Source organism: Gymnoscopelus braueri (genome assembly GCF_963280865.1).
Source record: "Gymnoscopelus braueri genome assembly, chromosome: 22".
NCBI classification, from domain to species: Eukaryota; Metazoa; Chordata; class Actinopteri; order Myctophiformes; family Myctophidae; genus Gymnoscopelus; species Gymnoscopelus braueri.
Genome location: NC_137624.1, coordinates 31986685 through 32000981, shown reverse-complemented (window position 1 = coordinate 32000981; position 14297 = coordinate 31986685). Strand labels below are relative to the sequence as shown.

The window sequence follows — 14297 nt, the reverse complement described above, 5'->3', positions numbered from 1 at the left end:
CAACAAAAGCAGCATAAATGGTAGCTGGGGCTAATTGAAATATAATGTGACACTCATTTGAAAATGCATGCTATTGTTCTACTCAATGATATAAACCCCAATGCTGCAATCCATAACTTGTTTTTAGTGAATAAAATGTTATTTTAACCAGTCTGTATAGTAGAGTATGTTCATAGCATACCAGGCGGCAAGGAGGCTCTGCTGAATTTGAAGCCGATAAGGGAGTGCTTTTCAGTCTTCTTTCAATTAATATTATTTTCGTTTTTGTAAATCATGGTCCCATTCATTTCTACCGAGTGAAATTAATGGTTTTGCAATTGGCTGCCCTTCCAGCCAATAGCATTTGTTTCCGGTTGCATTTCAGGACCGGACATTCCAAGATGGTGGATTTGAATTCGTAGAAAAAGTGGCTTCAAAACGGGTCTGTCAAAACCAATGGCTCCCTTTGTCCATATTTGTTTTAAATTGTTTACGGCCTAAGGTTAATACAATATAACTACTACAACTCCGGTGGTTGCAGCTGGTCTCCCTGACCAATGCGACGCATCGTGAGCTTGTAGATCTGCTATTTTCAAATGATTTTTATTTATTTTACACATTTGAAAACATTGTGAAATGGGCCATTCTGCATAATGAGTACTTTCTACTTTTGGTACTTTAAGTACATTGTGATACCTTGCAACAGAGTATTTCTACATTGCAGTATTGATACTTTTACTTAAGTAGCTAAAACCATAATATCTCCCCTGGCCAAATGCTCTTACCATCTCCAATGCTAAAGGGGCATTTCGATCTTTAGTTCAGCAGTAGAAATGTTGGCGCTCGCATGGGATCAAATACCAGGTAGGACATAAAAATCTTAAAGATTGCAGCTTTAATCTACATTTTCAAAAAAAGAAAGTGTAACAGTTATTAAAGGGCGGATTACTGTATGTCACATAAAGTATCTGTATTTAAATAAAATATATATAATTCACAGAAGGCACTGCAGGGTGGACATACTGCATTCAGATATATTAAGTCTCATGATCAGGTGGAAGACTTGAACAAATAACCAGCCAGTGGAACAGTTTCAAAGGCCTCCCCTGATGGTCAGTGATAACCACTTACTGAAACCGTTAACCACCTGGAGTTACCTAGCAAAAATAGCCGAGCCTGTGGATCGGCATTTTTTGTGCTGTGTGACACCATCGTATGACAAAGTAGAAAAACAAGGGGCGTACTTGTTTAGGGCAGTGTGGTCTTCACAGAGATCTGGTGTGATTTGAGAGATCTATTTCACATGCTATACATAACATGTGTTACCGTGTGAAAACTAGCAAACGTGGTACAACACTGGGGAACTGAACAGATCCAACGTCAACTTCATTAAGTGGAACGGAATGTTGATGGAAGTTTGTTGACTCACTCTCACGTTTTGTGAACAGTGTCGGGCAAGTTAAAGTTGTACAATGCAGATTCACAAATAACGATTTTTAGCAACCTCTGCTGGTCACTACCGTCACTGCATACAATTTCCGTAGTCCTCGATTACCCAGAATTCCATTTGTTTTCACCGGAAGCCGGAAGCGTTTCAAAAAGCGTTCTTTTAATTGTTTTATACTATCTGCGGATCGTTTCTCTTAGCCAGTGGAGCATTAGTTACCATGAGCTGTGCTTTCTTTTTCTGTTCTTTTTCGATCTTCCAATCCTACATTCTCTTAAAATCAGCGTGAGGTTCCTTTTTGTTATTAGCGCGGTAGTTCCTGGCCAAACAGGAAACCGTTGCGGTAGTTCCTGGCCAAACAGGAAACCAGTGCATTTCCGCCTCCGTTTTCCGGCCAGATGACGTCATTTTCCCGGGAAAGTCCCCGCCGACATCGTTCAATAGAAAATATATAAATAAAAGGCTTCCGGGGGTGAAATTCATGGAGTGGGTGTTGTGAAACTTTTGCCACTCACAAAAGATATACAATTTAACTTTAGTTTTGTTGAAAACGTTACCTAGTATTACTTTAAGGTCATGTTTTAAAAAAAAAAGTTATTTCAAGGAACCCGCAATTTGGTATCCATTATGAACCCCCATAATTCTGAGAGCGTATAAATGAAACCAAATGGACCCGTAAGTGACGATTAAGCGATGCAAAAAAACGCCAATGAGAATGTTGCATCAAAGCTATTCATATAGGGGATGCCTCATTCATGAATGGCGTCTGTGGTGACAAATCGACTAGGTCGAAAATTTAAAATTGTGTTGCTTTGCTGCGTAATATTCAAATTATGTGTGCATGTACAGTAGCGTACTCATAACACAGACAACATTAATTACTTATTACTTGGTATCAAAACTAATTACTTACATTAAGAATTTAATGCCGAGTTACTTGGATTAGTAACTGCAATATAATTACTGTTTTGGCAGTAATTTGCAAACCCTTTAACTGCTCGTTACATGGGAAAGTAATAGATTACCAAAGTCCTGACGTCAACTTCCGCTACCTCTGGGTCATGGAAGTATTTTTTCAATTGAAAATACCATAGAGTCATCTTAAATCTTGTCATATAAGAACTGTGTTCCAAAAATAAACAAATCATCCCTGTGTCGTTTATGATATTGAGTTGCGTTTGATAACGTATGTGTTTGGAGAAAATGTATGTATTTTCATACTTTTTGGATAAATTAGTACTTTTCACCGTCAGTTGATGCTTCATATCAATATGAGTAAAATTGCCGGGCTGATTTGTTTATTTTTGGAACACAGTTATACACAAAAATACTTGTGAGTGACCCAGGGGGATAGTGGCCTCTAGTGGCAGTGATGTCAGACTTAGGTTCTCTATAATATGACATATTATATTTAGGTCAGACTTTGGTTCTCTATAATATTACATAATATTATATTTAGGTCAGACTTTGGTTCTCTATAATATTACATAATATTATATTTAGTAATAAGTCAGTGCCCGACACTGTTTGTGAAACAGCCCTTGTGTCCTATTCAGAGCCATTGATAGACAGGTACATTCTTGACAGTATTCATGTGCCATATCTTCACTGTCGGGTGGAAACCTTGTATGTCCAAAACCGCATTATTTTAAAACATTTATTTTAAAAACATTTAAAAAATAGTGAAAACAGCCTATCTACAAGCGTGCAATGTGTCGCACCGTGACACGTTGCAAGCTTGCAGATCTGCTATTTTCACTACTTTTGTGCGACCACTCTTGTGTGATGAAGTAGGGTATTAATTAACCAAAAAATTAATAAATACAGAAAAAGTTGAAATATGGAGATACAAGGTTTCTGTCCGACAGCGACCATAACTATGCATAATGAGTTGCCAGCCCCTTTGCAGTCACTTAATACATATTGGCTCAATTGTTTTAGGCCTGATGATAATAAAAAAAAAAAAGATAAATCAGTGTCTCAGCTGATCCTGGTGTTGTTGTTGTGAATGTTGTTGTCTCTTCTCCCTCAGCAGCCGTCTCTGCTCCAAGTGCTGCTGTTTCTTCTGGCTTTGCAGATGGTTGGTGTGAACCGAGTTGTGGTCGAAGTGCCTCGGTGTGTGTTGATGCACGTGGGTTTGGTTCTTATTGTGGTGCCTGAGACTAAATGCCTTATGGTAGGTAGCGGCTACAGAAGACAAATGAAAAGAGAGAGCAAAAAATACATATGAGTAAAAAAAAAGGGGAAAAAAGAAAAGCACAGCCACACAGCAGTGGTGGAAAAAGTAATCAAATTCTTTACTTAAGTAAAAGTACCAATACTGCAATATAAAAATACTCTGTTACAAGTAAAAGTCCAGAATTACAAATGTACTTGAGTAAAAGTACAAAAGTATTGACATCAAAATGTACTTAAAGTACCAAAAGTAAAAGTACGAAATATTTGAAAATAGCAGATCTACAAGCTCACAACGCGTCGCGATGCGACGCGTTGTGAGCTTGTAGATCGGCTATTTTCAAATAGCCTATGTATAAAATAGGTTTAAAGTGGTTAATGTATGTGAAAAGTAACTAGTAACTAAAGTTTTCAAATAAATGTAGTGGAGTAAAAGTACAATATTTGCCTCTGAGATGTAGTGGAGTAGAAGTAAAAGTATTGGAAATTGGAAATACTCAAGTAAAGTACAAATACCTCAAAATTGTACTTAAGTACAGTACTTAAGTAAATGTACTTAGTTACTTTCCACCACTGCCACACAGCAGTGACAAAATGGTCTAGGGCTGTGTCCCAAGCCCCCAGAACCACGGTATCACAGTGAAGCGGCAATCTAAAAAAGGCTGCTCTCTGTAGGATTGTGTGCAGCGAACACTATTTATATAACAACTAGTCAACAAAGTCGTAAGACAATTAGTCGACTAAGAATGTATTTAGTCGAGGATAGCCCTAAAATGTGTTGCCTGCCAATGCGTAGATCCTCTCTTTTTTTTGTGCAATGTCTGGGAAGTGTGTACTCTAAAATGTACTATAGAGGGATCACAAAAGCCAATTTTAGTCTGATCTGCAGGCTGTTCCACGACCAGGGCCCAAAATATGCAAGGCTTCTTTTTCCAGCCTCAAATTTAGATGGGGTACGAGACGGCCTCCACCCTCCAAACCGCCCTCAAAACCCACCTCTTCAATATGGCTTTCCCCAACTAACTCCACCCTGCCCCGTTCTCTTCATTCCACTGTTTTTATTGATTTTAGGCCTTAGTCTTAGCCCCCCCCCCCCCCCCCCAATAAAGTCGTTTTTCTTTGTTGTTTTCTCATGCCCCCCATGTAAAGTGTCTTTGGGTACTTGATCTTTAGACTATAGAACCCCCCAAAATATAACTATCTCACTAATATCCAAGAGAATAATAAAGAAAACCTATCCTATCTGACTACTACTTGACTGGACAGGTACTCACGGCTCATGCAGGTGACCTTGGGCGTGTCCCACTGGCCGTTGGCGCGGCAGCGGATGGTGGGCGGGTGTCTCTGGATGAAGTTCTGTTTGCAGTGGTAGCGCACCAGAGCGTTGATCTCGTAGCGAGGCTTCATGAAGCCGAACACACGGGCGTCCTTCACCACGGGGGGCTGGCTGCAGGACACTGAACACAATAACGTTAAAGTTAAATAGATCAGCGGTTCTCAAAGTAATTTGTTTTGCTTACCGTAATAAATCACGAGTTTGAGTATGAATAAGTATTTATGAAATGTGTATTAACACACTCACTAACCATGTCTAAATCCTTGTACAAATGTACGCACTTATTCATACTCAAACCCCTGATTTACTAAGGTACTGGTCGTTAGTTAAGTATTTTGTGTGAGCCCATCTAAAGTTAGGACTATCTATATACCATATAAAGCATTTATAAATTAGATAGAAGCAGTGATATAGAAAATCAATACAGTCATAAAAAAATTGTTAATCGGGTATGAAACGTTCATAACTGTGTTTAATAATGCTCAGTAATGTATGAATAATGCTATACAATATAACTGTGTTTAATAATGCTTAGAAATGTATGAATAATGCTATACAAATGATGAATTTGTTATGAATTAAGTATTCACTCATGCTTAACTAATGCGAATAGTGTATAGTTGAAATGTTTATAGCTGTGTTTAATAATGCGGTGTGTGTGTGTGTGTGTGTGTGTGTGTGTGTGTGTGTGTGTGTGTGTGTGTGTGTGTGTGTGTGTGTGTGTGTGTGTGTGTGAGAGTGTGTGTGTGTGAGAGTGTGTGTGTGTGTGTGTGTGTGTGTGTGTGTGTGTGTGTGTGTGTGTGTGTGTGTGTGTGTGTGTGTGTGTGTGTGTGTGTGTGTACCTGTGCCCTTCTTGCAGGTAAAGGTCAGATGGTAGTTACAGGGGACATCGTTCCACTGGCCTCCCTCATGCCAGATCATCACCACACAGTCCTCTCCTGACTGGAAGAAGCTGTCCGGCTGGTTAGGCCTCCAGTAGTCATATTGCTACCATGAGAAACAATTTATCAGAAATTGTAGTTATTTTCTATTCTCAAATAAACAGTTTAGTATGTCTAAAAAAAACATAAAAATGCAAATAAATACACACAAAAAAAGCTAAAAAATCATCATGGTGTTGCTATTTTGGGCATGTAATTATAGGCAAATAAATAAATAAAAAGGCAAAACAATTCAAAGAATAAAAAAAGACAAAAGGTTTAATACAATAGCCGATCTGCAAGTGTGAGCTTGAACATCGGCTCTAAAATAAAAATAGACTTAAGTGGTTAAAGAATAGCATGCTAAAGTTACAGTTATATACTTATATGTTACAATGTTTACAATGTATTAATTTGATAGAGTGCACGTGTAATTGCATGTTGTTTATCAGAGTAGCCAGACGATGGTGCTATTGAGCCACCTACAACTCTACAGTGGAGCTCTATAATTTAGCTATAAACATATTGACACAAAAACACACACTGTATTGTACAAACGCAGACTATATTTATCACCTATTATGCACTTGTTCACAGATATATACAATACGCTGTTTTAGATCGGCTACTTTTGGCAAAGAGATTTGGGGTAAAACGGTCCAGACAGTTTACCAAGTGAGGGCAGTGGTGGAAAGTAACTAAGTACATTTACTTAAGTACTGTACTTAAGTACAATTTTGAGGTATTTGTACTTTACTTGAGTATTTCCAATTTCCAATACTTTTACTTCTACTCCACTACATCTCAGAGGCAAATATTGTACTTTTACTCCACTACAATTATTTGAAAACTTTAGTTACTAGTTACTTTTCAGCTATAAACTATGATATAATGAAACATACATTAACCACTTTAAACCTATTTTATACATAGGCTATTTGAAAATAGCCGATCTACAAGCTCACAACGCGTCGCATCGCGACGCGTTGTGAGCTTGTAGATCTGCTATTTTCAAATATTTAGTACTTTTACTTTTGGTACTTTAAGTACATTTTGATGCCAATACTTTTGTACTTTTACTCAAGTAATTTTTTTATTCTGGACTTTTACTTGTAACAGAGTATTTTTATATTGCAGTATTGGTACTTTTACTTAAGTAAAGAATTTGAGTACTTTTTCCACCACTGAGTGAGGGTCATGCCTATTTTCCCTCAGCCCTATGTTGCCTCAGTTTAGGTTTGGGGTTAGGGTCATTATTGTTCAGTTTGTTTTGGCTTTTTACCCCTTTTTAGACGTTTAGACGTTATTCCAATCAATTCCTCCCCAAGGAAGGGGTCACTGCTGTTGTATCCTAATGACTCACCAGTGAGGAGCCCCCACCGGGAGGACGTAGTAGAGCCTTCGTCGTCCTACTCCTCCCCCCAGCCTATAGGAGTACGTGCAGTCAGACAAATATCACCCTCCCCACCCGGCGTCCCTCCCCCGAACACGGGCCAATAGTGTCCGTATTGACGCTCGACAAAGCCGGATGCACCATGGTGGTGGATTCGAACCCACAGCCTCCGGTGGTGGTGGTGGTGGTGGTGGGCAGGCACTTCACCATGTGCCACGTACCCGAGCGCCTGTTAGTTTTAGTTTTGAGGGGAACATAGGTCTGCGGGAACATAGATGCGCGCTCCCACTAAGTCTACACGAGAGGGTTTAAGTGGTTAACCCATTGAGACCTGAAGCCGATTCTACATGTCTCCTAAATCTCAACAGTTTTCTGAAAAACGTATGTTTCTATATCAGTGGTGCAAAGATTTGAGTTAAAAATGTTCGCTTTAAAAATATATATATTCAAAGATTTGCACACATTTTCACGATTTTTCAAAAATAGCAGATCTACAAGCTCGTAGCGCGGCACTCGGTGCCGCGCTATGAGCTTGTAGATCTGCTATTTTTGAATAGCCCAAAGTGTAAAATAATGCTTTTTAGCTCAAATCTAAAAATGACACAGTTCCAGGTCTTAATGGGTTAAGAGAATGCCTCACCATAACCTTGCCATCAGTCCATCTGAAGTCTCTCTCAAACATCTTGTCATTCAGACCGATCCACTGGTAGTCGTGACCCAGACCTGTAAATACAACACACAACACACACACACACACACACACACACACACACACACACAAACTATCTGTGACTTTATGCAATAACACACAGTGTCGTGTAAAAAAACAAAAGTATGTCGTATGAAATTCATTTGTTTGTGAATAGGCTCTATGCAACTTCCTTCACAGGTCTTACCAATTATACTAACGAGGGCTCTGTTCCGTTCAAGGTCAAAACAGAGTCGTGGTGCTGATATCGTGCACGTTGGCTCACTGGAAACACTCAGCTACACCCGTGGGTCTCAAATTGGGGTCCACGGACCCTCATTGTTCAAAACCCTTCAAAGCTAGATACCTCATTGGCCGCTGCAGTTCAATTGGAGTGACCTGTATCCGCTGGCCACCATATTCGGGAAGGCACGCTGCCACTCAAAGTGAAGTACTGGCCAATAGCGCGTCTTTTCTGGGACTTGTCAGAATCTAGTTGTATAAAAATATCCCGTTATATGTTTATAAATTATACAACTATTCTGCCAAGTCCCGGAATTAAGACACGCTGTGATTGGCCAGTAGTCACTTTGATAGGCAGTTTGCCTTCCCAAAAAATGGCGCCCGCAGATACAGACGCCCCAGAGTCGGAGGAGGCGCCTACCTTTATATGTCTATGTTCCAAATGGCCCCTTACGGGGTGTGTAACTCTGAGAGTGCACAAATGGAACCAAATGGACCCTTCCGGGCCCATTTGATTCCATTTGTGCACTCTCAGAGTTATGGGGGTGCTTGAAATAAAATTAAAAAACAGTTTGAGAACCACTGTGCTACGCTAAATGGAACAGAGCCTTCATTGGTATAATTGATAAGACCTGTGCAGGAAGTAAGGAAGAGGCCCAATGTCTTTCCAATATAGCTGCTGTGCATAGAGCCTATTAAGCACTTTCAACCTGGTGTCACTATCTTGGGGCAAAGGCAAAACTTTCAAAAATAATTCAACATTTTCACCAAGTATATAATATTTGTCGTAGCTTATAGGCCTCTCCACACCTTTTCCTCTAAAACTCTCATAAAGTCAAGCTGGCAGCGTGACCACCAAATGAAGTCAAACTCTTTTTCACTTCAGCGAGGCACTGCACTGCGTTGGTTTGTTTTCTGCGCCAAACATGACGTCGTTGTTGTGTTCTTATACTGACCTGCCAAACGCTGAGAAAAAGGTTCGACTGCATTTGGAGTGAACGCATGCCAGGCTCAACGGCACTATCATGAAAAAGTGATTAGATGAGGTTGACAGAGAGGTGAGCGTGTGTGTGTGTGTGTGTGTGTGTGTGTGTGTGTGTGTGTGTGTGTGTGTGTGTGTGTGTGTGTGTGTGTGTGTGTGTGTGTGTGTGTGTGTGTGTGTGTGTGTGTGTGTGTAGCGGTGGAAAGTAACTAAGTACATTTACTCAAGTACTGTACTTAAATACAATGTTGAGGTATTTTTACTTTACTGGAGTATTTCCAATTTTGATTTGACTTCTACTCCACTACATCTCAGAGGCAAATATTGTACTTTTACTCCACTCCATCTGAAAATAGCCGATCTACAAGCTCAGAATGCGTCACGATGCATTTTCAAATGGCTGAAATGTATATAGGGCTGAAGTGGTTACTGTATGTTTTGTAATAACGATCAAAATCTATAAAGTTACTAGTAACTAAAGTTTCCAAATAATTCTAGTGGAGTAAAAGTACAATATTTGCCTCTGAGATCAGATGTAGTGGAGTAGAATGAATGATGAATGAATGAATGTTCCCTTAAACATTATCCAGGCTTTCTTTCTTTCTTTCTTTCTCAGAAAGCCAGCCTGGGGATCCAAGGTCAGGGGTTAAGTGCCTTGCTCAGGGACACTTCCACACGTATAGACTGTGGTGGGCGAGCCGAGGGGTCGAACCCGCTGACCCTCCCTGATTACCAGACGGCCTCTCTTCCCAGCCCGGCTATAAATAATAGAGGTGCTGACACCGGAAGCGCCATGAAGGACGGCCGCATTCGTACACGCTCCGTAACATCGCAACGTTTTTCCATCTTTTTAGTATTTTTTAGCCTTCTCTTTTTTCCCTACACCGTCGCGTGTCTAAGGAGTTATGACAGACAAGCACTTATGGACATCAGCACAGCGATTACACACAGAATTCCGGACTTTTTTGCCGAAAACCTTCCACTCGGCTGGGTGGGGGGTGGGGTCCCCTTTGTTCCGGCTGGATCAACAACAAACCCCCGACGAAAAAGACCGTGGCGAAGAGGCACAAGAGCGGGTCTTCTCGTAAGAACAACAAAACGTGGATATAAACCTGCACTGCCTTCAATCCTGCTAGCGAACGTTAGATCTCTGTGTGAATCAAGAACAGTGACCACTATGGACGACTTACTGGCGCGCGTTAAATACAACGCAGAGACGAGGAGGACTTGTATTGTTGTGCTAACAGAGACGTGGCTAACGGAGTTAGCATCTGATTCTTCTATCACTCCTCCTGGCTTCACCGCGTATAGGAAGGACAGAGATCCTGTACTGAGCGGTAAGCAACGTGGGGGGGGAGTTTGTGCCTTGATCAACAACAACTGGTGCAAAGATGTTAAAATCCTAGACAGTCACTGCTCACCAGACCTTGAACTTTTAATCATAGCCTGCCGTCCTTTCTACCTACCACGCGACTTCAGCATCGTGATTGTAGCCGTTGTTTACATTCATCCTGGAGCTAATAAGGACACAGCTATGAGGGAATTACACCAGGCGATCAGTGCACAAGAAAATCGCCACCCGGACTGCGCAGTCATCTGCCTAGGCGACTTCAACCGGACAGACTTAAAAAAGGTCTTTCCCAAATTCCACCAGCATGTCGCCTGCAGTACCCGTGGTGACAATATTCTTGACCACTGCTACACGCCCTTCAAGGATGGATACAAAGCTCTCCGCCGCCCACCGCTAGGAAGCTCTGACCACGACGCCATCCAGCTGCTACCTGCCTACAAACAGAGGCTAAAAAGGGAGCCGGTCGTTGAGAAGGAAATCCGAATCTGGTCTGAGGACACAGACGCTATGCTACAATCCTGCTTCTACCAGACTGACTGGGGGATGTTTAAGAACGCCGCTGGGAATAACATCAACGAACTCTCAGACTCAGTCACTGGCTTTATCAGCAAGTGCATAGATGACATAGTCCCAAAAAAGACAGTTCGGATCTATCCCAATCAGAAACCATGGATGGACAGCGGAGTACGTGCACATCTGCATGAACGGGACGCTGGTTTCAAATCTGGCGACGTGGAAACGCGCAACACGACGCGCGCGGCCCTAAACAGCGCCATCAGGAAGGCGAAAAAGGCCTACACAAAAAAGATGCAAGACAAACTCAGCAGTGGCGACATCAGGAGCACATGGCAGGCAGTACACACCTTGACAGACTGCAAAACAAGAACCAGAAGCGAGGTGAACCCGCCTGCCTCCCTCCCCAACGAACTGAACACTTTCTACGGCCGGTTTGAGATCAGCTCCAACCGCGGCAGCCAAGCGGGGCCATCAGCAGCACCAGCAGAGGAGAACCCTCCTCTAACCATCTCGGAGAGAGAAGTGCGTACAGCCTTCACACGGGTCAACATCCACAAGGCAGCCGGACCTGATGGGATTCCAGGCCGGGTCCTTAAGACATGTGCAGACCAGCTGGCGGGTGTCTTCGCTGACATCTTTAACCTCTCCCTCTCCCTGGCTGTGGTCCCTGCAGGGTTCAAAATGTCAACCATTGTGCCCATTCCCAAAAAGGCCAAAGTGACATGCCTGAACGACTGGAGACCTGTTGCTCTCACCCCGATCGTCAGCAAGTGTTTCGAGAAACTGGTGAGGGAATACATCAGCTCCACGCTACCTGCCTCGCTGGATCCGTGGCAGTATGCATACCGCAAAAACAGATCCACCGACGACGCTATTGCCATGGCTCTCCACACCGTCCTCTCGCACATGGACAACAAGCTGCTGAAGGACAAATATGTACGTATGCTGTTCGTGGACTACAGCTCAGCATTCAACACCATTGTCCCAGCAATACTTGACAAAAAGCTCAGACACCTAGGGCTACACCCAAGCATGTGCGACTGGATACAGGACTTCTTGTCCAACCGACATCAGGTGGTGAGAATGGGCAGCATCACATCCGACCCCCTGACCCTCAACACCGGAGCACCCCAGGGATGCGTGCTGAGCCCTCTCCTCTACTCCCTGTACACGTATGACTGCATAGCCACACATGTCTCCAACACCATCATAAAGTACGCGGACGACACGACAGTGATAGGCCGAATCGTCAACAACGACGAGTCTGACTACAGAGAGGAGATCAAATCACTGGCACACTGGTGCCGTGAGAACAACCTCTCTCTTAACGTCGACAAGACCAAAGAACTGATCGTGGACTTCAGGAGGCCGCGGAGAGACCATGCGCCCATCCTCATCGACGGTGCTGCAGTGGAAAGGGTCAGCGAGTTCAAGTTCCTCGGAGTACACATCGAGGAGGACCTCAAATGGGAGACGCACTCCACACACGTGAGGAAAAAGGCTCAGCAGCGACTGTACTGGCTCCGCCGCCTGAAGAAGCTCGGAGTAGGACGTCGCATCCTCAGGCTGTACTACAACAGTTCTGTTGAAGGCATCCTAACAGGCTGTGTCACGGCCTGGTACGGGAACTGCACTGCCCGAGAAAAGGTCAGCCTACAACGAGTAGTGCGATCGGCAGAGCGGATAATGGGAATCGAGCTCCCAGCGCTCCAGGAACTGTACAAAAAGCGGTGCGTGGTCAAAGCCAAGCGCATCATCAAGGACAAGCACCACCCAAGTCACAGACTGTTCAACCCCCTACAACGACCGCGACCGGGCAAGGGGCTCTACCGCAGTATCAAGAGTTCCACCACCAGATTTTGGTGTAGTTTCAATCCAGCTGCTGTCAGAATGCTGAATGGGGCATAAGCCTGGATGAGTTCAGCAGCCTGACAGCAGGCGGCGCAGACTTTTCTGGCTCTTCCTGAACACACCTGTGGATTATACCAGGGACAATGACTTGGACTTTAGCCCCCCCTCGGACACACCTGTGGACTACACCAGGTACAAATGACTTTTTGTTGCACTCCCTCATGGAGCTACATGCGGATTATACTAGGGTCAGTCCACTCTAGGTGGACACGCACTGACCTTTTGCACCTTAATCCCTTGTATAACGCACTGACTTTTTTTGGGTCTTTTTATTGTGCTCCTTTTCCTCTAAGCACCTTAACGTCCTTTGTCTATCATGCACAGTATAAGTATAACATGCACAGTATACAATACATTGCTGCTATGCTCAGGCACCTTAGTTTAGTTTTTTAGTTTTTTTATTATCTCAGGTAATTTGTAAATATGTAGATAACTTGTCTGGCCTTCTGTTGCTCTCTTGTTTTTGATCTCCTTCCCACCTGCCCCCCACCCTCTTCTTCCCCCCCCCCCTCTTCTTTCTATGGAAACTAACGTTGCGATGGGAACGATGTACAAAAAAGAATTTCACCCACTTTTTTACCTTGTAAACCTGTGATGTGACAATAAAACTGATTCTGATTCTGATTCTGACTTTGGAGAACCACTGATGAGCCACTAAGTCATAGTATCATGATATGTCAACATTAGAAAAATAATAATTCAGGTCACTCCTGTAAAATAACTTATAATAATCCATGAGCACCCCTGAGTTACATTGTTACTTTATAGCACCTTACATTTATGTCATATTACGGCAGTGGTGGAAAGTACATTTACTTAAGTACTGTACTTAAGTACAATTTTGAGGTATTTGTACTTTACTGGAGTATTTCCAATTTCCAGTACTTTTACTTCTACTCCACTACATCTCGGAGGAAAATATTGTACTTTTACTCCACTACAATTATTTGAAAACTTTAGTTACTAGTTACTTTTCAGATATAAACTATGATATAATGAAACATACATTAACCACTTTAGCCCTATTTTATACAAAGGCTATTTGAAAATAGCAGATCTACAAGCTCACAACGCGTCGCATCGCATATTTTCAAATATTTAGTACTTTTACTTTTGGTACTTTAAGTACATTTTGATGCCAATACTTTTGTACTTTTACTCAAGTAAATTTAGAATTCTGGACTTTTACTTGTAACAGAGTATTTCTATATTGCAGTATTGGTACTTTTAATTAAGTAAAGAATTTGAGTACTTTTTCCACCACTGTATTACGGGTACGTAAATATGTGAATCTTGATGTCACGAGGAAAACTTGAGAGAAGAAGCTGAAAATAACTTCATACTTATAGACGTTTA

The 14297-nt window shown here is 42.3% G+C and overlaps 1 protein-coding gene across 1 annotated transcript in view; it reads right to left on the bottom strand.

The window, feature by feature from the left end:
• Positions 1 to 252: 252 nt before the first annotated feature.
• Positions 253 to 14297, bottom strand: part of vcanb (versican b) — a 49353-nt gene continuing 35308 nt past the window's right edge. The window contains exons 12-15 of the mRNA XM_080419823.1: positions 7891 to 7973; positions 5780 to 5924; positions 4876 to 5058; positions 253 to 3613 (exon numbers count right to left, since the gene is read on the bottom strand). Of these exons, the coding sequence (XP_080275949.1) occupies positions 3399 to 3613; positions 4876 to 5058; positions 5780 to 5924; positions 7891 to 7973 (626 nt within the window). The 3' untranslated portion in view covers positions 253 to 3398. The remainder of the gene's footprint in view (positions 3614 to 4875; positions 5059 to 5779; positions 5925 to 7890; positions 7974 to 14297) is intronic.